Raw genomic sequence first — 22,313 nt, 5'->3', positions numbered from 1 at the left:
ATCAGCGATTCTTTGATGCTTAGGAATTTTCATAAGGAGTGTTTCGCCTACCGATGAGGGAGAGGGGGGGGGGGGGCGAAAACACCCCATGGAGGTTTTCCTTATACAAATCCAGTTTACGTCGGATTTTTGCAAAAAATGTGCAGACAGCTCCTGTGATGCTCAAGAATTCAACTAGGGTAGTTTTCGTTCGCAACGGGGGCCACCCTCGCTCCCATAGGGGATTTCTTAATACAAATCCACAGTTTTCTTCGGACCTTTGCCAAATTTGGCACAGCGGTTCTTTGATGGTCAGGAATTGTCATAGGGGTTTTCACCTACCTATGAGGAAAGGGGGGAGTGTGCGAATACACCCCACTAGGGGTTTTCCTTATGCAAATCCAGTTTTCGTCAGATTTTTTTTCCAAACATGGCGCAGCGGTCCTTAGATGCTCAGAAATTCACATAAGTTATTTTTCATCAAAATGGGGTGTATGGGGACCACTTTGGGGGGTTTCGCCAGAAAATCCAGAATGATTACGAAAAAATCCAGTGATGTCTAAATTTAAATTTTGAGTCATAAAATTGTGCTTTCTACACATTGAAGGGAAATGTTTATGCAATTTTTTTCCTTCTTTTTTAAACCTGATTGTTAAACATGTGTCACTAGATGAAATTTTTTTTCGAGGTAGACCATGCAACGTCGGGTAATGCAGCTAGTGACATATAAATGAAAGGTATATTTCATAGTTCAGTGTGCTTAATGGGTGTATGGTGTGATAGTTTCCAAAATTTATAGCTGCATTCTTTACAGATTTATTATTAGTATTTTACTTAATGTTACTGAACTAAGAACTAAAAAGTCTTAAAGCAAGAGCTATTAAATGACTAAAAATAAACTATTTAAGACGTCAATACGAAATATAGTCCAAAATACATTCAAATTACTGAGACTGCTCAAATTGAAAGATTGAAACAAAATATTGAATTGAATAATTAAAACTTTTTCGTTGCGAAGCACTTTTGTCATGCATTGAGCTATACCATTTGCAAGCCCTCCCCCCCCCCTCTTCCAGGAAAGTTTTGAATTAGAAAGAAATAATTGTATTTATTATGTATGGAAATGTTTTTTGTTGTTTTTCGATATATTATACTCTAAACTATAACCTCCCCCTCTTCAAGAATATATCGAAAATATCGATATTTGGAGAGCGATATATCGCGGTATTAAAATTCTGAAATCGCCTAGTCCGAATTCTCAGTAATCAGTTGTAGTTACTGTTGATGGCAAGGTAGGGTAACGATGTGAGCTGGATTTAGCTCGTCCTGCACTGTAAAAAAGTTCCGAAACGATACTGATTCTTTCCTTGAAACGTTTCGGGATTTCACAGGTTTTTTTTTTTTTTTTTTTCACTTCCTGAGAAAAATCAAGTATCTGTGTTCAAAAGTTTCCTGAATTGCTACGAGTTGCACAAAAGCAGACTTCTCACTGATATGAGAAGTATTTTTAGCTCCCAGTATAAAAAGTGACAGAGCATATTTAATAAGTGTATCGGCTTCAGTTAGATAATGTCCCGTCCAGATTAGCTAAGCTCCCAATGAGAGCGAATAAGTCTCTGGATTCCGTCGATATGCAAGAATTGTGTGAGATTCATGGCACTTGCTTGCAATTCTGTCTTAGCTTTGGAAAAGATTGCAATACAGTGGATACCGGTTAATTGAATCAGTGGTTAATTGAATCAGCCGCTTTAATGAATCATATTGTCAGAAGCAGAATAAAATCCAGCTTTATTGAATTATCCGCTTTATGGAATCAAAATTGCTTAGAACGAATGTGATTCATTTCAGAGACGGCCACTGCAATTCTTTCGGAGCTTTCTTGGCAAATTTGGAAGGTACCTAGCTATTATATTCAACCAATCTAAATTTTCTCTGAAGGTTCCAGACACACGACTGGCTTTAATGGGGAGATTACTGAATAATTTCAAGAAGATTACTGAAGTTTAGTAGAAATCAACTTTAGTGCATGGTTGATGTTAACATTTCCCGGTGTAAGATGGAAAGAGAGATAGTTAGCAAAAATTTCGGACATATAGGGGAGACTGGGGCTAGTATGCGTGAGGGTAAGTGTGCGAATGTTAAATAATTTTCTCGTTTTTGGTTTGACAGCTCGCTGTGAGCTGTCACGTAACACCGTAGATGCTTCGCTACTGTCAGCGTATTTTCAGTGAAATCTGCCAAACCAAACGCCTTGCACAAGAGAAAGTTGTTTTTTCGCAGCGTTAATTTTTTTCATCCTTAGTTATTTTCTTATAAAGCATATATTAGTAGAGTAATTTACCAAAATTTATAAATATTGAATAGCCCATGCTTCTACACAACAAATGACGTTTTATTCGGATTATTTTATGAAACTGTTGCACTCCGAATATAAAATAACAGTGTAAAAATAAAACATTTTATTTAAACTTTATAAATTGCTAAACACCGGTAAAAGGTTAAAATTGAATCTTGTAAAATCTAAAACGCGAGCCACAGCTTCACAATTTCATCGCAGCTGATAACTATCACATCTCGGTAAGGTCTCTTGGAAATCGTTTTCCACCTGCGTTTAAACTTGGGTTTGCCTTATTTTCCCCGTCGCCAAATGGCGGCCGAATGGTAGCAGTTCGCTGGACTTGGCTTCTCCTCGCTGAGTCCGGCGGTGGGTCGCTGCACACTCCCCCCACAGTTCCATCGAATATACCGTATCTAGACGGTTGCCGAACAGTCCTTCCAAAGCGTGTAGTCACTAAATTAGACGCAGATTGTTCGCCCCTATTCTTAACAACAGGTAAACAGTCTGTAGACAAAAAAGCTGGTTTCAGCCTGTCGATAGATATCGTATGTTTCCTTCCTTTAATTTCCAGATCAAAAGTTTTCTCTTTTTTCGATATCACTTTATACGGTCCATCATAGGGTGCCTGCAGGGGTTTTCTTACTCTGTCGTGGCGAACAAAGGCGTGAGAACAGTCTTTTAGGTGTGGATGTACAAACACGGACTTATGTCCGTGGCAACTCGTTGGGATAGGTCGCATGTTGTCAAAATGTGTCTTGAGTTCTTCTACCAGCTCCTTTAGGGTACCTTCAATACCCGTCTTTACGAAGAACTCTCCTGGCAGTCGGAGCGTCCTCCCATATACAAGCTCTGCTGTTGTTGCACCCAAATCTTCCTTAAACGCAGCCCGGAATCCAGAATTACATGAGGCAGTGAAAAAGGAGTTTCAGCTTATGGTTAATCAAGGCATCTGCCGGCCATCAAAATCTCCTTGGTCATCACCCCTTCATGTTGTTTCTAAGGCTTTAGGGGGTATTCGACCAGTTGGAGACAATAGGAGGTTAAATGCTCAAACTATACCAGATCGATACCCCATACCGCACATACAAGACTTTTCTAACGCACTTTACGGTAGTACTATTTTTTCAAAGCTTGATATAGTGCGAGCCTATTTTCATATACCTGTGCACCCAGAGCACATACAAAAAACTGCTATTTGCACTCCGTTCAGACTTTTCGAGTTTCCTGTTTTAAATTTTGGTTTGTGCGGAGCTGCTCAAACATTCCAGAGATTTATGAACAGTATTCTCGGTGACCTTGATTTTTGTTATGTTTATTTGGATGATATTTTGATATTTAGTAATAGTGAGGAAAAACATAAGACTCATGTAAGAGCGGTTTTGGAAAGACTAAACGATTATGGGCTAACTATAAATGTGTCAAAGTGTATATTCGGGGTCGCAGAGATTTCTTTCTTAGGATACTTAATTACGAGTGGTGGCACAAGGCCCCTGCCGGATAAGGTTGAGCCAATTTTAAAGTACCCACAGCCAAGAAACGTTAAGGAACTGCAGAGATTTTTGGGATTCTTGAATTTTTTTCGTAGATTCTTGCCACAAAATAGCCCGGCATCAGGTGTATTTAACGGCGTATTTAAGAGGGTCCAAGAAAAACGATAAGACTAAGCTCGATTGGTCAGATAAAGCAAATGAAGAGTTTCAACATTGCAAGAAATTGATTGCAGATGCGGTTCTTTTGGCACACCCAAAGCCGGATGCAGAGTTGATATTACAAGTCGACGCATCGGATTTCGCAATTGGGGGATCATTATCGCAAATAGTAAATAAGCACTTACAACCGCTTGCTTTTTTCTCTAGGAAGCTGTCACCGGCAGAAAGAAAATATAGCACTTATGATAGGGAACTGTTGGCATCTTATGCTAACATAAAACATTTTCGGCATATGGTCGGGGCGAGAAAGGTTTCCTTGTTTACTGATCATAAGCCGCTAACGTTTGCTTTCCAGCAAAGTTCGGATAAATGTAGCCCAAGACAGGCGAGGCAGTTAGATTTTATATCCCAGTTTTCCACAGACAGGGGACCTGATAATATTGTTGCAGACGCACTTTCTCGGATAAATGCTATAGTCGTGCCGAACCCCATTAATTACACAGAACTCGCTCAGGCACAACAAAGCGATCCAGAGCTAAAACTGTTGATAGAAAAATCGGGAGTTTTAAAATTAAAGAGAATTACCATACCAGAATGTGAAATACCTATTTTTTGCGATGTTGCAACTGGTACGCCTGGGCCGTTTGTACCCCAGGAGTTCCGCGAGATAGTTTTTTTCCGCCTTGCACAATTTATCTCATTTGGGTATCCGCAGTACGTCAAAATTAATAAGATCAAGATTTGTATGGCCATCTATTCGAAAAGATTGTGTTAAATGGGCTAGATGTTGCATTCCTTGCCAGAAATCAAAGATAACTCGACACACAAAAGCACCAATAGGGAAATTTTCGGACCAGTCACAGAGATTTGATCATGTGCATCTCGACCTCGTAGGTCCTCTACCCCCATCGCAGGGAAACTATTATTGTTTAACTATGATAGATAGGTGCACACGTTTGCCAGAGGCTGTGCCGATATCTGATATATCGGCACAGACGGTAGCAAGGTGCTTTTTTGTTAACTGGATTGCTCGTTTCGGATGCCCTGCTCGTATAACTACCGACCAGGGTAGACAGTTTGAAAGTGTACTGTTTCACGCTCTCTCGTGCTTTCTGGGTGTTAAAGGAATTCGATCCTCTCCATACCACCCACAAGCAAATGGCTTAGTGGAAGAATTTCACAGACCGTTAAAGGCCTCTTTAAAGGCATATAACACTCAAGAGTGGGCAAATGCACTGCCCACAGTTCTTCTTGGATTCCGGGCTGCGTTTAAGGAAGATTTGGGTGCAACAACAGCAGAGCTTGTATATGGGAGGACGCTCCGACTGCCAGGAGAGTTCTTCGTAAAGACGGGTATTGAAGGTACCCCAAAGGAGCTGGTGGAAGAACTCAAGACACATTTTGACAACATGCGACCTATCTCAACGAGTTGCCACGGACATAAGTCCGTGTTTGTACATCCACACCTAAAAGACTGTTCTCACGCCTTTGTTCGCCACGACGGAGTAAGAAAACCCCTGCAGGCACCATATGATGGACCGTATTAAGTGATATCGAAAAAAGAGAAAACTTTTGATCTGGAAATTAAAGGAAGGAAACAGACGATATCTATCGACAGGCTGAAACCAGCTTTTTTGTCTACAGACTGTTTACCTGTTGTTAAGAATAGGGGACAATCTGCGTCTAATTTAGTGACTACACGCTTTGGAAGGACAGTTCGGCAACCGTCTAGATACGGTATATTCGATGGAACTGTGGGGGGAGTGTGCAGCGACCCACCGCCGGACTCAGCGAGGAGAAGCCAAGTCCAGCGAACTGCTACCATTCGGCCGCCAGTTGGCGACGGGGAAAATAAGGCAAACCCAAGTTTAAACGCAGGTGGAAAACGATTTCCAAGAGACCTTGCCGAGATGTGATAGTTATCAGCTGCGATGAAATTGTGAAGCTGTGGCTCGCGGTGGGTCGCTGCAAAACCATTTTTAAAGCAGTGTAACTTGATTTTAATACGGCGGGCTGGGGCTAGTAGGCGAACGTTTTTCGGGGTAAGGGGATGAATTCGCATATTTGCCCCAAGTTAAGTTTTTAAAGTCAAAACAGTAAAGAATTGAGATTTAAATTCTGTAAATTGTCAATTTAATGAAATAATTGCATTTATTACACTATTCTTGAGCGTATCATTTCTTATAGACATGCTTATACAATTGCCAACGTACGTAATTAGAAAATACAAGAGAAAAAACAACAACAGGAAAACCGCACCAGATGTAATGCTGCATGTATGGTGCATTCCCTAGTGGGTAGATGACAGCTGAAATATTTCCAGGTTTCTTAAAGGATTTTGCTAAAAACACTAGAAGTTCAAAAAAAAAAAAAATTATCTCTGATTCTCTTACTAGACATTTAAGACTCCCACGTCACTTTAGTGGTCCTGATTTTTGTAAAGAAACTACTACACTACTAAAAATAATAATAACACTACTCGCTTTCTCACCACATTGTAACCATAAGTTGCTGCCTCTTGATAAGAGTCTACATGGCCCATTGAAAATTATGTTAATTCCGACTGTGATTCTTGGATGGTGAATAATTCGGGAAAGCCAATGACGATTTACGACGTACCAACGGTGGTAACAGTTTCATTTTCTACAAGAAGCAAGTCTCATAAGTATTATGAATGGTTTCAAATGAACTGGCTTGTTTCCCTGTAATTCAAACGTTTTTCAGGGTTGTAACTTTATGCCAAGTTATATCACTGGTCGGCCAGACCCCAATCTTCTGGATCTATGAGTGAATCTGTTTGTCCCAGCAGGCAACCATGTTGGAAGAAAATAATAAAACTGGATGTACCTGTCCTACAGCAGATTCAGTTTTATTAGCTCTATGCCTCAGCTAAAGCCACATACGTCTCTGAGCATTACTCCATATCATAAACGACCTTATTCTAAAGCTGGAGAGGATCAGATTAAAGCAGGATGGAAACGAAAGAGTTCTACAGCAATACTCTTTAACACTCCAGTCAAAAGGGCTCTTCAGGAAGAAAGAATATTAGTAGGACTCGACCGATGCATCGGCCTGGCCGATGCATCGGCGCCGATGGTTCAACAATTTAGCCATCGGCATCGGCATCGGCGGCCGATGCTAACTTGCAGGAAACATCGGCCCATCGGCCTTAAAAAACATCGAAAAGCCGATGGAATTGGCCGATGTTTTTGAAAAAAAAAGGACCTTTGTTGTTTTACTTTTTAATACAAAGTAAAGGGAGTTATTGTTTTTATATAAATTGTTTACTTAAATTTCAGTATGAATTTCTATTTTAGTCACAACTGGAAGAGTTTTTAATACTGCATTCAGGTACCAAACAAGTTAATTGTTGCGTTGTTTCTTGCGGATGAATGTATGTATGTATCTCTTATAAGTCATAACTGAAAAATGGTAAGCTGTAGAAGGCTAAATTTTCGCATGTGGGATGTGCGTACGTTCCAGCTGTGCACTTCCCTTTTTGATTTCGATCGGATGTTCTAAAAATCCTATTTACTCATTTTTTGTGGCTATTAATTACTTATTTCAATGCAAAACTCATATAGCGTCTCAGACTGACGATCATTTGGTGATATATTGCCGAATTGGAGACTATGGAAACAAATATGAGATGGCGAAACCGGTTTTGTTTCATTTTGTTAGATTCCCGTTGAACGGAAGGTAATTTTTAATTTTTCTATATTTGTATTATGAATCACAGTAATGCAGTCTTTTCTGTATCGCTTCGGCGGAGCTACAAGTTTGGGGCCCGTCGAAATACCTTTTGGGGCCCTATTTCTCTATCACAGAAGTTGTAAAACATTTATCATAAGCATTGTTGTAACTCCTACGGTTCCAGTATGGTTATGGGGCCTCACGCGCAATTGCAACATTTGCTATATTTTAAATCCGCCACTGCACGTCAAAACAAACTCGGGTGCAAGTTTTAAAAGGGTATTTCTACTCAATGTTTATGATTATTTTAAACTCTATTTTTTACGACCATTTTTTGTATTTCCGAGAAAACTTGCGAGCCCCTCCTCCAAATCCCAGTTTCTGAAATTAAACTCTAGTTGTTCTTCTGAGTTGCTTAAAACTAACACCATCCATAAAATTAGAGTTTCTTTTCAAGCTTTATCTATTGTTTAGGAAGAATTCAGAGCATTAATGTAAGAAATTGATTAAAGACGTTTTCAATGGTAGCATAACTCGGAAATCAAAGGGACTTTTGAATTTTTTTCTTCGGAAGTGCTGGAGTAGCTTCAGAAACTCTTCTAGGCGTTGGTAGTAGCGGTTCTGTACTAAAAAAAACGAGGCCGAAGTTGGGGCCGAAGTTTAATGTTGTGAGTTACTCCAAAATCAGAGGGTGGCCCCCCTAACCCACACTCGTCGTTTCAAGCATTTCTTGAATATTTAGCAATTATTTATTTTGATCAAGAAATATCATTTTGCGTATTTCTTATACTTGTTTCACCTATATTTCGTAATGCGCTATCTTTTTGGCATCATTAATAGCGATCGATTTTTTTTCTGTTGTAAGTAACTATTTTTATGTATTTATATAAAATCAATGAATAAGTTATTTTCGTTTTCATCATATTTCTAATAATATGTTATAGAAAAAATTAAAGGATTTTCTATTATGCAAATTTTTGAATTTCAGAAAATTATTGTTAAATTGAAAAATTTAATTTGAACTTGTTTGTAGAGCTTCATAAGAGATTAAACAATCAAATTGTTCAATATTACGTGCGCAAACATCAGATCGAGCAGTATATGTATTCAGTTATTAACTTGGTCTAAATATTGAGTTTGTTTATTGTGGCTGCGTTTTAAGAACCTCGCTCTTTTCATGGCTATTTCTTTTTTTCGCAAAATTTATGTCACTGTTTATAGCTTTTATGAAAAATGCAAACTTTTCAGTTCATAAATTTTAAATAAGTATAAAAATATAACTATTATGATTTAATATTGTAATTTATCTGTTACCTTTTTTGTTTAATTTGATGACTAAAAAATGTCTACGTGCAATCTTTCCACTTTAATTGCGTAATTTGTTGACGGTTTCATAGTTTTATTCTTATTTATTTATTCACTTTTCGAATAATTAAACAATATAATTTAATGTTTTTTAACTATGTTCAGTGTACCTAAATCCATACATTATTATAATATTACTGAAATCTTAGTTATATGTTCAATAAAAAAAAAACAAAAAACAAATCAGTTGGTTATTAAACAGCCTCTTTGTTTTTCTTCTTCTTTTTATTTTCTTTTTATTTTTTTTTTTAATTTTATAGCTGTTGTTCTTTGTCTTCCATCATACAGCAGTCAAAAAAGGAGAAGTATAACTACACCCTATACAGATTGTACGTAGTACGATCCAAAAATTTGGGGACAAGCTGCATAAAACCTTACCCAGAATAGTTCACATTACCGAAGCACATCCACCTAATAAAGGTTACCCTTGAACTACTGTGTACTTCTGCCAGTGTTCATATAACTTTTGGAAACACTCCTGGAAGCCATTTTTCGCTACGTTTTGTGATGCTGCTTTACCTTCTCCTGACGGAAGAAAGCGGCGTCCTTGCAAATTTTTTTTTTTGCTGGGAACAGGTAAAAGTCGCACGGAGCTAGGTCCGATAAAACGTTATGTTATTTGTTTGTCATATCAGAGTATTGACCAATCGAACCGTGCATCCTCAACATGAAAGTCGCCTTCTTCCCCACGATGAAGTTAAAGCAGCAGCGCAAGAGGTTGCGATAAATGTCTTCCAGGAGTCCTTCTAAAAGCTATACGAACGTTGGCAGAAGTGCATAGTCGTTCAAGGTGACTATTTTGTAGATAGATGTACTTCGGTAATGTGAACTATTCAGGGTAAGGTTTTATGCAACTTGCCCTCGTATGAGTTTTCAACTTACGATTTCATAACGTTTTTGAGTGACGCAAGTTTACGCGCATGAAGACGTCACAAGAGAATTTACGATAATTAACTAAGGAGGCGTTCAAAATGGATATTTCGATCATCTATATGTTCTTAGGTACATATGCATGTACAAATGTGCCGAAAAAAACTTGTGAAGTTTCAATTGGGTGGTCGTAAAATAGAAATTTAGATCGAAATCTGATTTTTTTTTTTTTTTTTTTTTGTGATTACAATTCCTTATTCGTAGAAAGGAAGTAAAGTGAAATAAATCAATGATCCTTTAAATCCCTGACATTGTTGTCAATTTATTTCTATGTTTTTTTTTTGCCATCGGCCAACGGCATCGGCAATCGGCCATTTGGAGGAAAACAATCGGCCATCGGCCATCTTTGAACAATCGGCCAACAATCGGCATCGGCCCATCGGCCAAAAAATGCCATCGGTCGAGCCCTAAATATTAGCAGAAAAAACGAAAATCTCATCACAAAAAGTCCTCAAAACGTACAAGAAATCTCTGAATCTCAGAAAAAAAGGAATGTAAACCCAAAAGAAACATAAAAAAGAAGAACGAAGGCAAACAACTTAGTTCATTTCGAATAATGTTTGCATTTTTCGGCATTTACTTCTAAAATCAGTTAAACCTTTAACATAGTCTATCATAACTAATTTTAAAGCAATTACAGTACTAATTTCACTTTATTTCATTCATTGGTAAGTATTACTTCCTTATTTAAAGCATCATTCAGGCTTTATGTGAAATTTTCTGTATCTATTATGAGTTTTTCTCAATTCGCTAACTTACCCCCATACAGCTCGCCAACTTACCCCGTGACGGGGCAAGTGTGCGAACTCTGCGAAGGTTAACAAAAAATTATGTAAAAAATAGACAAAGCATAGTACTGTCAAAAGAAAAATGCGACTTTGTTGCAAATACTATACAGATTATCCAAGCAATAAAAGAAAATTTTTCTACTTTATTTACAACCTTTAAAAAAATAAAGTTTAAAAAGTTCGTCAACTATCCCGGTCTCCCCTACCAAACAACTATAAATGTTGACATTCACCAGTACAAATCGACATTCTCCAGATTTCCGTCTTTCACGGGCACATATACACACTAAAAAATACATTATGATAAGTAGCTCAAAGTTCCTTCCCACTCACCTAAACGACGGGATTGCTACTAAGGTATGTTATAAAAATCTGTTAAAATTGTGATGAATGAATTTGTTATTTAAAATTGCTCGTGTGTTATTGGCAACAAAATTGTAAGGAATACAAAGAGAAAAACCATATGATGAGTTTGAGAAGCAGTTTGAAACAGTACAATGTATTTTTTGTTTCGTTTCAGAATATCAAGAATCTTCTGCCGTATCCCTACCAGACCAATTGCACGGATTATATCGTGGCTTGGCAGAGTAGAGGTCTCTATGGTCCCCTCTCCAAAGAGGTAACCTTTCTTCATGTCTTTCCAAATATTGTAGTATACCATAATAGCTATGATTAGTTTTTTTGTTTCACTGTCTACATACTTTGCTGTAAAATAAAGATCACTTTGATTTTTTTCCTCTGTGTTTTTGTTCTTAATGTTTGTTATGTACTTAGTACTGTCTGTTCTCGAATTCCGCGACTAGCAGCTGCGAACGGTTCCAATTGAACAAGAAGTTCCGTCTAGAACTAAACGAGCCAACTTTCCCGTATACCCATACTACTTTCTAGTACCTGATCAATATTCCCAAAAATAGCTAAAATCGCAAATTGTTTCAAACATATTTTTTTTACATTTTAAGCTGATTTCTAGGAATAAAAAAAAAGAAAAACGAACAAATAAAATAGCATAACCTTTTAAATAAAGCAGCTAATACACTTTTTTCCATTAAAAAAATTCTTTAACAGCTTTCAGAACGAAAAAATAATAATTAAAATTAATAAGCTCATTAAAATAAATACATCATATCAAAAAAAAAAAAAAAAAAAAACGTTTCTTTTTCCCCTGTTGCCAAAAATAATTTTTCAAGTGAATTAATGCACTTACCAAAATAAATAAAAACAATAAAATGTCAACTTAAAGAAATAATTTTTATAGTCAAAAAAAAAAAAAAAAAAAAAGTCGTCTGCGCATATCTTTATGTAGAAACAAATGCCTTCGAGTTTATTCGCCGAAAACTGAATACCTATAAATTAAAACTATAGCGTGAAAATAAAAAAAAGTCATATCAACAATAATTATTTCACAGTTAAAACCATAGCTGCGGAGTCGGAGTCAATCTCATTTTGGATATAGGAGTCGGAGTCGAATATCCAAGAATCGGAGTCAGCCATTTGTCCTCCGTGTATTCGGAACTCCAGCGCTCGAATACGCTACCTTGCGGTGATTTATAAAACTGCGTCTGCACCTAAAACATTGCCACGTTGCGCATCACGTGTGTCTGTTGACGTAAACGCGGTCAGTTTGTTCTGAGTAACGCATTCAACATGTCTAAGAACGCCTTCAACAACAGAAATTAATTCGTCCCTTAGTAGTATTCTCGAGCTTCTCAAAATAATTTCGAAAGCTTCTAAGCTTCTCAAAAGTATTAAATGGTGGAAGCGTAAACAAGAAAACTCTGGATTAACAAAATTGGATAACGTTATACCAGGTAAAATTTTTTATTGTTTTGTATGAATTTGTAAGAATATGGGGGTTTTTTTAATCTTAAATTAATTAAACTTACCATATTTTACAGCAGCATTTAGTTGGAATGGACAGTATGCAAAATATTTTCTTGAATATATTATCGTAGAACAAAATGAATAACCGAGAAAGAATTTACTTTATTCCTTTTATTCTCAGCTGAAAGGTTTCGCCAAATTTGTTTAGGGTTATTAATTTTTAGTATTGTGCGAGCAAAGTAGCCTTGGCGAGATTTCGCGTTTTTAGTTAAACCATTTTTAATTTTTATCATGAGTGGAATAAAATGGTAGTAAGATTACAGAATTCGATAAGTGAAAGGAAATAATGGTCAATCAACTGAAAAGAAAACTACCACCATATATCCGTGAGAATTTTGTTGATGATTTGCATAACATGACACAATTAAATCGTAACTCAGAAATTAGAAAAATCGAAACAGAAAATTTTTAAATGAACCGATTCGGGAATTCGAGAGAAATAACTCAACTACAAATGGAAAAAAAAATAAGCGCTAGCCAAGCAAGGCAAAAAAGTATCATCTTCTTTCGATAACAATTTGTAATGTCACATTGAATTTTCTAGCATTAATTGTTATTCTTGTCAGGCCACAATTATTATTTAGTTTTTTCAAGAATTGATAAATATCGAATTCAACATCGTGGAAATAGCTGCTTAGAACTACGAACTACGTAGTTTGCATGAATCTTTGACGTTTAGTAATGCTTCTTGAATTCTCATTTCTTTCTACGTGGGCCAGAATATCCACAAGACTTTGAAAATTAATTTTAAAAGAATAAAGCGAAAAAATCATACATAACAACAAAAATCACAACACTTTTAGCATTTTCTTCGTTACCATGTGCGTTTGTTGTAGTTTTCAATTCCGCCATTAGACAGTGACTTCAGTGCCCCCTATAGTTCGTTGGAGTTGCGAATACATTTTTGCCAAAGCTACGAAGTCAGAGTCGAAGTCGGGGAGTCAGAGTCCGACTAATTGTCGGGCACAGGAGTTGGAGTCGGAGTCAGGTGCCCCTAAATTCTCGGAGTCGGAGTCTGGAGTTTGTGTGTCGTCAAGAGCTATTTCCAACAAAATTTGTTTGAAGTAAATCCGCCTTCAAGTACGGAATCTACATTGACTTTCAGTTTCCCCGTAGGCGCTAATGTTAAGGGATTTGAACTGTTCAAAATTGAACGGAAAATTGTTCAAATCAAAAAGATATTTTATATACAAGTTTTTCATCAAAAGCTTTTTCCTACAAAGTTTGTTTGAAGCAAAGTCGCCTCATAGTTCGGAATTGCCTTGAATTTCCCCATAGGCACTAATGTTACGTTTTTTCGAACTGTTCAAAACAGAGCAAAAAATAGTTCAAATCAAAAAGTGAAATATGGGAATGAGATATCCTCGCCGAGATCTTTCGAACAAAAAAAAGTTTTTTCGAATCGGACTATTCATTCAAAAGTTATTAGGGGGACAGACAGACAGACCGACAGACATTTTCCCCCATCTCAATACCCTACTTTCCAATTTTTAATTTTTAAGTATTTATTTAATTATTTTATTTATTTTTGACTTTTTTTGTTTTTTGTGATATTTTTAAGATGCATTAAGCCTTCTTTCATGCTTTCTTCTTCTTTTTCTGACTTTTACTGGGAAAGTAGGCTAAAAAGGGGTGATGGTTTAAGGAAGCGCACTTCCCGATGCATTCAGTTTTTGCTTGCTCGATACTTCCTTCTTGCTATCACCCCTGTTTTGATAAAATCAGAAGAGATCTGACGCATGCGCAAATTCGAAAAAGGTTTTGCGTTAAAATATCTTACAGTGCTGTTACTTTAAATAGCCTCACAACACAAAACCACTTTAAAATGGCTAAGTCGTCTACCATTTGGCGAGGTGGTTGGCGGAATAATTTTTTTTAAGGAGCTCGAAGTTTTGGAAAATTTCTCTCTACTCCAAGAGAATCTAAAATGATCTTGCCAAGCTATTTAATTATTGTAATTAAGTACATGATAAATTTCTTTTATCTCCTTTCATCCACAATTGAATGTACTAGATATAGGAATACTGCGTTATTCCCGTTGTTTCTATGTGTTCAATTTATTCAGAATATCCATAAACTCTACGGATCTAAATAAAGATTTCATAAATAAAATAGCACTTTTATTTGGTCAAAGACCTATTTCGACCAATTGGGGAGCCTTTTGTCAATTTTTAGTGGATAACGCCACTATAATGATCTGTTTAGTCTTACTGTTAGAGGATTGTTTTGCAACGTATTTTAAATCATAAAACAATTTTTGAAAATAAAAATATATCGCAAAACAAGATAAATTCCCAAATAGTTTTATAGCGGCAGTAGATTTCGGTACAAAATGTTGAGCTGTTAGTCTGGGGAAAAAAAAATAAGCATTAAAGTTTTGGTTTCCGATCTTAATAAGAGTATATTTCGTTCCTAAATCATATTAAATCCAGTAAACCCACATTTGAATAAATGTTGGTAGAATGCTCTTTTATATACTTTTATATACATAACGTGACATTGAAATTGCAGCACCGATAAGGGATGGTCAGAACATGTTGAAACTCGGCACACAGAAGCCGCGTTCACAACACACTTTTCTGCCTCGTAAATAACCGCTCCGGCTCCGAAAAAAAACGGTTGAAAAATTCCCCGTTTACATCTAAAAAAGGTTTTCCATTGTACCAGAGAAAGCGGTTTTTACCCAGCATCCTTAGCGGCTACACCCAGCAAGTAGACGAACTTGTTTCGTGTTATGCATTCTGGGTAAAAACTCCAATTTAATTCCAGAAAGAAGCAGGAGGAGAAAAATTTCACATATACCCCGCAAATAACCGGAATGCGGTGAAAAGCAGTTTTTTTCCGGGGTCGAAAAAGCCCATGGAAACGCACCTAGAGAGGGACAGATGTGAACAATGCCTGATCTTTTGGTATTAAAAATACATTGCGAGAATAGTGCCGACTCAGTAAGTAGTAGGACCAACTACTGAATTTAGTAAAAAACTAAACTCAGAAGGATAAACTTAGTTGGATTTTAGTTTAGTAGGAAACTAAAATTAATTGCAATTTTAGTTGATTTTAATTGGTATATTTTTAGAGTAATTAGTGCGAAGTTTAATTCAAATTGAATGAAAGATTTACAATAACATGTTTCATACGGTATTTTTGGGTCAATTTTATAATTCTACAAATATGTTGTTAGCCATAAATGAAACACATTTCATTAAAAAATGGATCGCAATGTTCGTAAATTTGGGAACATCAGCTTTTAAAGAATCTCAAAATGTATTCGAAAAGTAAATACTTCATCAGAACAGTTGTTCTTGTTATTGTAATAAAACACTTTGGTGCTCGTGAGACACAATATTGCATCTTGGGAATTCTATTAATTATTTTCTGCCTATGCTTGCTATGTTCAAGCTGATACATGTTACCACAGTTAAATTGCATGTACTTTCATAGTTTCTATTATATTTTTATATATTACTTATTTACTCATTTTCTTTCTTCCTTTTCTTTTTTCCTTCTTGAAACTGAGTTGCTTGGATTATAGAACTGGCGGATGATGTTATAAAAGAATGAAGCACAATTAAGCTTAATTTAACTGTTGTAAAATTTAAAGCTGTTTATAAAGTTTGCAGAAAAATTCTAAAAAGCAACTTTTTGCTGTTAATCCTGTCAAGAACTTTAATCAAAGTTGAACTACATTCTAGTACTTAATTGCTGCTCTTTGAGTTTACTGGAAGATTTGACAATGTTTCTTTCTTTTAAAAAACTAGCGGGCTCTTCCCCCTGCTCGCTGACGCTCACCAACCCTCGAAGATTGCTTCGCAATCTTATTTGATTTGCGAAGATTTAATCATCAATTAAAAAGAAACAGATTAATAAAAAAAAAAGTAAAATCTGTGATCTACTTCCCCCAATCAATTCTAATTTGAATTCCGATACTTTGAATTCAAATTATGTTTTTCGCAATCACGAGTTGCGACAAGATCCTACTGATTAGAGTTATTGTTCCTAGAAACGGCTCCCCCCCCCCCAAGCATGTCCCTCCTCCTGGGTGGTTACGTGTGTATAGTTGTGTGTGTAGGCTTACGTGTGTAAAGGCGTGCGCGCGTAGGGGATGTGTATGCGCATGCGTGTGTAGGACATCGACGCCACCGCCCAACAAAAGTGGATTCCGGTGGACAGTGCTCAGGATCAGCCTCGCCGCCGCCGGTGGACGGTGGTGCTGCAGCCCTGGTTCAAGCTGAAAAAGGAACTGTAACGTCAAGGACAGTCAAATGAAAGCAATAAGCAATCGTGATTGCTCAAAAACGCATTATGAGTTCCCTTTGGAACGAAAAGCACCCCTTCCCCTTGTTTCAAAATAACTTGTACCAACTTGCAGAGCCGTAAGGGCTAAGGGGCTTCTCAGCATTGCAAAACTGCAGTTTTGTACGCTTGAAAAGTCGCTTTCATATTCGTGGTCTCTTGTGATATATTTTACTCTTTAGCTTGGGGCTTGAATTGAGTTGAGCCTAAGATTTTCCGTTAAAATCGAAACCCTTAAAGTTTGTGAATAAGAAAGAAGAAACAAGGAAATCGAAAAGACGTAACTATGGCAACGCCAAATAACACATCAATAATTTTATTGGAGATGAGATTATTCGAACTTGATTTTTAACGGCTTGTAACTTTTTTTTCCTTTGGAGATGGAAGCTAAGTTTTTCGACCATAGGTCGAGTTAGAACTGGAGTAAAAATAGCCGTTCTTTCCAGTAGTGGCAAAAAGAAAACTGTAGGACAATTCCCTCAGTTTTTACTGATAGATTTAAGGACGAAAGCAGTGCCTAAATTTTAGCTAAGCCTAAAAAAGTTCGAGCTAAAAATGCAAATAACTCCCACCGTATTTAAGTTCGAGCATTGAAACGAATTGCGTAGAACGCGGAAAATTTTACCCTTTCCTATGATATATAATATTAGTATATGCAAGTAATTTTTCACCCCTTTAATAGGCAATAATTGGCAATTTACGCGAAATGTGAGCTTAAAAAATTAATTACAAAAAAACTAATTCGAAATCTAAAAAACAAAAGCCTAAGTACAAACAACCGGGGCTCGAAGTAATTTTGTGCAAAATTTCAAGGCTGTAGGTGCTATGATGTTTCCTGGACGCAGGCCCCCCACAGACTTCCTTCCAGAATATCTTTGAAACCTTACTTTTATTTAATATAATAAAGAGAAAAAGCAAAATTGAATGCTTCATGTTAAACTGCATTAATTCCAACATGGATAATTTAACAATAATAGTTACTTTTTTAACTGTTCATTCAACGTGAAGCTCAAAACACCAAGATATTGGTTCTATCTTCCGTTGTACCTCCAATCTCTCCGACACAAAATCCCCCCTACCCCCCACAACCACCGTTTTTCAGTTTTAATCGTACCTTTCGATATATTAAAGGACGGAGGGAATTTGAAATGTCGGCGAAACTGGGAATAAACCAAAATTTCTAAAAATGCCCCCCCCCCCAACAGTGAGTTTAATTATAGTATTGTTTCTTTCGAGATATATTTTCGAATAGCATATTGTCACTTAAGCTTGCTTTGTCTTAAAATACCTGAATTTGTTTGTACTGTTCGAATTACCGAAGATGTTTTAGGGTGTTGGACGTGTAATTAAATTCCTCTGTATTGTTGTATTTGCAAATGTGATTTTTCAATTGAGTTATGAGGAAAAAAATGCGGAAGATACCATAAAGAACTTTTTTTCTATATCTTTTAGATGTGCATGGAGGAATGTGTGCTAAATCAGACGTTAGATAACTGTCAATGCGTGCTGAACAGTAACCTGTATCCGCACAATTTCAAATTTTGTGGAGAAGGTAAGAGACAAGTTCTTTTATATATTTCTGGATTAGCTATGTTTTGAAAATATATCTAAGAATCATACTAATGTGAATTTGAAATTGACAGTCAGTGCTCGTGATTGTTTTACTTTAACATAAAATATTTCACAGGAAGGTCTTTTGTTTGTGGCATGGGATTTTGCAAAATCAAGAAATATATATATTTCTTTATTCTATGATATTTTAAAGGAATACCTTCAGTTGTTCAAGGGTGCCATAGGGGAGGGGGGGGGCACGTGCGAAGAAGCCTGGAGCAAAAGTGAATACTACTAAAAACTACATGACAAGCATTATATTTCAAAGGAAAGCTCTTTAAAATTAAAATTATGCATGTATACTAATTGCATTGAATGGTTTGTAACCTATACAATGCAATTGGTATACATGTATAATTTTCATATATGCGTCGGTTAAAATTGTACAGCAATTGTGTCAGTAAGAAAATATTTTTTTTCCCAAATATGCACTCTGCTCTCTGACAAATTTTAAAATCTAGTAATCTATCTTTGAGGAGCCCAACAGCCCGAGAAATCGGTTAAACTTTTCTTGAACTTAGCAACACTTAAACTTTTTACACCTTACTTTTAACATGTAAAGATGTGTTGAATAAACATAATACAGTTGATTAAGGTCATTTTCGGTAAACTAGCCAAAACTATACGCTGAAAATGAAATTGGAAACACTAAATGGCTGCGCCTGTTTAAAGTGTGCAAAGGAAGAAATATCACCATACTTGACTTAATCCTCAGTAATAGTTTCAACATCCTGTAACAATATTTTTTTAAAATTTGTATAATCAACTTCCAACATTAGATCGATATAATACTGAATGGTTTACTTTGATGTAAGTTTCTCAAATACATAATCACCAGCTTTACCAGTTTTTGTAGCTGAACTATCAATTCCTACTAGGTCATCATAGTTGTCTTGCATTTCACTAATACAAATATTTAGTCACGGTTGCTTTTAATTTTGAAATCCTCATTATTATAGAGGGACCCACTTACCCCTAATAGCAAAAACTTACGGGGTTAGTTGTACCCCTCCTCTTAAACACTTATTGATAATATTTTATACGAAAATTCTTGTTGCAGTATGAACTTTAAGTTAAACTATACATTAAAAATTAATAATCATAAGAAAGTAATAAAAACTAACCTGGAAATACTTCCTTGAAAAATGTTGCTTGAACTCGCAAAAAAAAAAAAAAAAAAAAAAAAAAAAAGATTTTCAGATTTTTTTTTTTTTTGGACTAAATGTTATGACCTAGAAAAAAATTCCACGAAACTCAAATATATGCAAGGCCAATCACTGTGATGAAATTTAACATGATCAGCGTAAAAAAGTTTGAAAACTTTATCCATATTTCAGTTTAGGGGGGTGATCCACTTCCCCCAACCAACCCTACCATTGCTTTGCATTTTTATCCAAAAATCTACCATTAAGTTGCTAACATTTTTGAAAAAGTTTGGTTTTAATAGCTGCCTTTTCTCCTGTAAATAAGATCACATAATGTTTACTGCTTACTGTTGAACACTCCCACTGATTGTCATAACAACTGGGGTGTTTACAGTATTTCCTGCAAATGTTGTCTGTCTAACATTGGCGAGACTAAACGTGCCCTCAAGCACCGTTGAAACAGCATGAGAATTATGTTAAACATAAAGAACGTGAACGCTCTTCCAATTCCCAACATTACTACACTGTAAAAAAAAAAAAAAAAAACTTAAACGTTACTCATTGTTTCCGTGAAACGTTTCGGGATTTCACAGGTTTTTCATCTATTTCCCCGTAAAATCAAGTATCTTTGAAAAAAAAAGGTTCCTGACTTGCGACAAGTTGCTCGAATGCAGACTTCTCACTGGTGTAAAAAATATTTTTAGCCACCAGTTTAAAGATTGACTGAGTGTGTTTATTAAGTCTATCGGGATTAGAACGCTTTTAGCTCGTCCAAATCGACTAAGCTCTCAAAGAGAGCGATCGAGATCGCTTATGGCCCGTCCAGATCGACTAAGCTCTCAATTATAGCGAATTAGTCGATGTATATCTGCAGCTTTTGTAAGATAAGAATTGCAGGTATGGAAGATGCTTGGTTCTTAAATGCAATTTTGGTTTAGCTTCGGCCATGGTGGCATAAATACTTCTGGAGCTTTCTTGCTAACTCAGGAAGGTTCTAATCAATTGCATTCAGCCAACCTAATTTTACTTGAAGGTTCCAGACGCATGACTGGCTTTAACCGGGGAGATTTACAAATTCTTCAGAAAGTTTCAAACATAATTTCAGAAATGTTACTGACATTTAGCGGAAAACGTTCTTGTTTTTTGCAAGATATGTTACTGGCAGAAATTGGGCACATACCCCCCCCCCCCATTTTCCCTTTATTTTACAGGAACGGTTCTGAATTGTTTTTACAGTGCAGACTTCAAGCCATTGTTTTGATTTTTCGTCTGCCAGGATTATCAGTAAATGTTCTTCTTTGTATGACTTCGGATTTCGCAAATTTTATACAGTTGGAAAAGCTCTCATTCCCTATTCAATAGTTCTTTCAGTACAATACTTTTCCTGGTGAAACATATGTGCAAGGAATTCCTGGTGGTCTCTACATGAGATTTTATTTTTCAGAGACTGACATCTGTACCGAAAAAGTAAACTACACACACTGTTTCGTCAAGTGCGCACCTGCATGCCAGTAAGTAGAATCTTTTTTTTTTTTTAAAGATAAAAATCAATTAAAAAACTTTAAATCATAATACCAACGAACCAAAAGGCGCCATAGAAAAAAGAGGGTCGCTCATATTGACTATACAAATTATTCAACTCTTGATCAGAAAGTCAAAACGACGGTGGAAATCTTCTTCAACCAATGAGAAGGCTTCAAACTGTGGTTCAGGTCTCTGTCAGACCGAGAGTCAAATAGTGTGGTAAATACGGTCGTAAGGCACTTAGCAGGTAATTTTTATTTTTATTAGACCATTTCTGCAAGCTTCCCAGTAAAATATTTATATATTTATTGGAACTTCGTCCACAACTCCTTTTTCTATAACGTTTACCAAACCTTTCGTAAGATCATCTTTTACCTAATTCAAAACCAAAGTCTTTCCATGAAAAATCATCAGGGAAAATCGTTAACTAAAAATATATATTTTGCTTGTCTTTTCCCCAAGATAATCGACTTTGATAGCAACCAGGATTCGGAGTCTAATCTTTCCTAGTTCTGGTCCTTTATCAAGTGTTCAGGTTTAGCAAGGGGACAGCGAAATATTGTAACACATCCTTGTTTTACAATGAAGACGCATTTAATATGCAGTTAAATTCGCATTGAGGAACCTCAGCCTTCCCTGAAACTGCTCACTCTTTTTGGCACATACATCGAAACATTACATTTGAGTCCATCTGCGTGTGATAACCTTATTACAGTGCTGGTAAAAAAAAAAAAAATTGCATCACCTTCGCATTTTCACAACAATTGGATTATGTGAGAAGTTTTGGCCGACCGATTAACGATGAATGTTTGTGAAATTCTGCAAAGCTTATGAAGTAAACATTTATCAGCAGGAATCCGATAATTGTTTACGTAGATCGGGGCTGTTTCCGGGCCAAGGCAAACTGCTGACCCCATGCTCATTTTTCCATTTCTGAACCTGCGTGTGAGTTTAGAGAAAACAAATTACTTAACCCCACGTCAATTTAAGTCTAATGGCAGGATAAAGGTTTTTAAATTGTTACAGGCCAATTTTGATATATGGCACGGAGCAGAATCACCCTGGAAAATGACGTTTGGAACTGAAGTAAAGTGATCCCGGATAGTAGGAAGCAATT

General features: G+C 36.3%; 1 protein-coding gene across 1 annotated transcript in view; it reads left to right on the top strand.

The window, feature by feature from the left end:
• The window catches only part of LOC129228218 (acid-sensing ion channel 1C-like), a 225,409-nt gene that overhangs the window by 149,439 nt on the left and 53,657 nt on the right, over positions 1-22,313 (top strand). Inside the window, exons 8-10 of the mRNA XM_054862883.1 lie at positions 11,263-11,361; positions 18,369-18,468; positions 21,117-21,183. Coding sequence (XP_054718858.1) covers positions 11,263-11,361; positions 18,369-18,468; positions 21,117-21,183 — 266 coding nt within the window. The remainder of the gene's footprint in view (positions 1-11,262; positions 11,362-18,368; positions 18,469-21,116; positions 21,184-22,313) is intronic.

Source organism: Uloborus diversus, chromosome 8 (assembly GCF_026930045.1).
Source record: "Uloborus diversus isolate 005 chromosome 8, Udiv.v.3.1, whole genome shotgun sequence".
In the NCBI taxonomy this organism is placed as follows: Eukaryota; Metazoa; Arthropoda; class Arachnida; order Araneae; family Uloboridae; genus Uloborus; species Uloborus diversus.
This window is presented reverse-complemented; position numbering and strand designations above follow the sequence as displayed.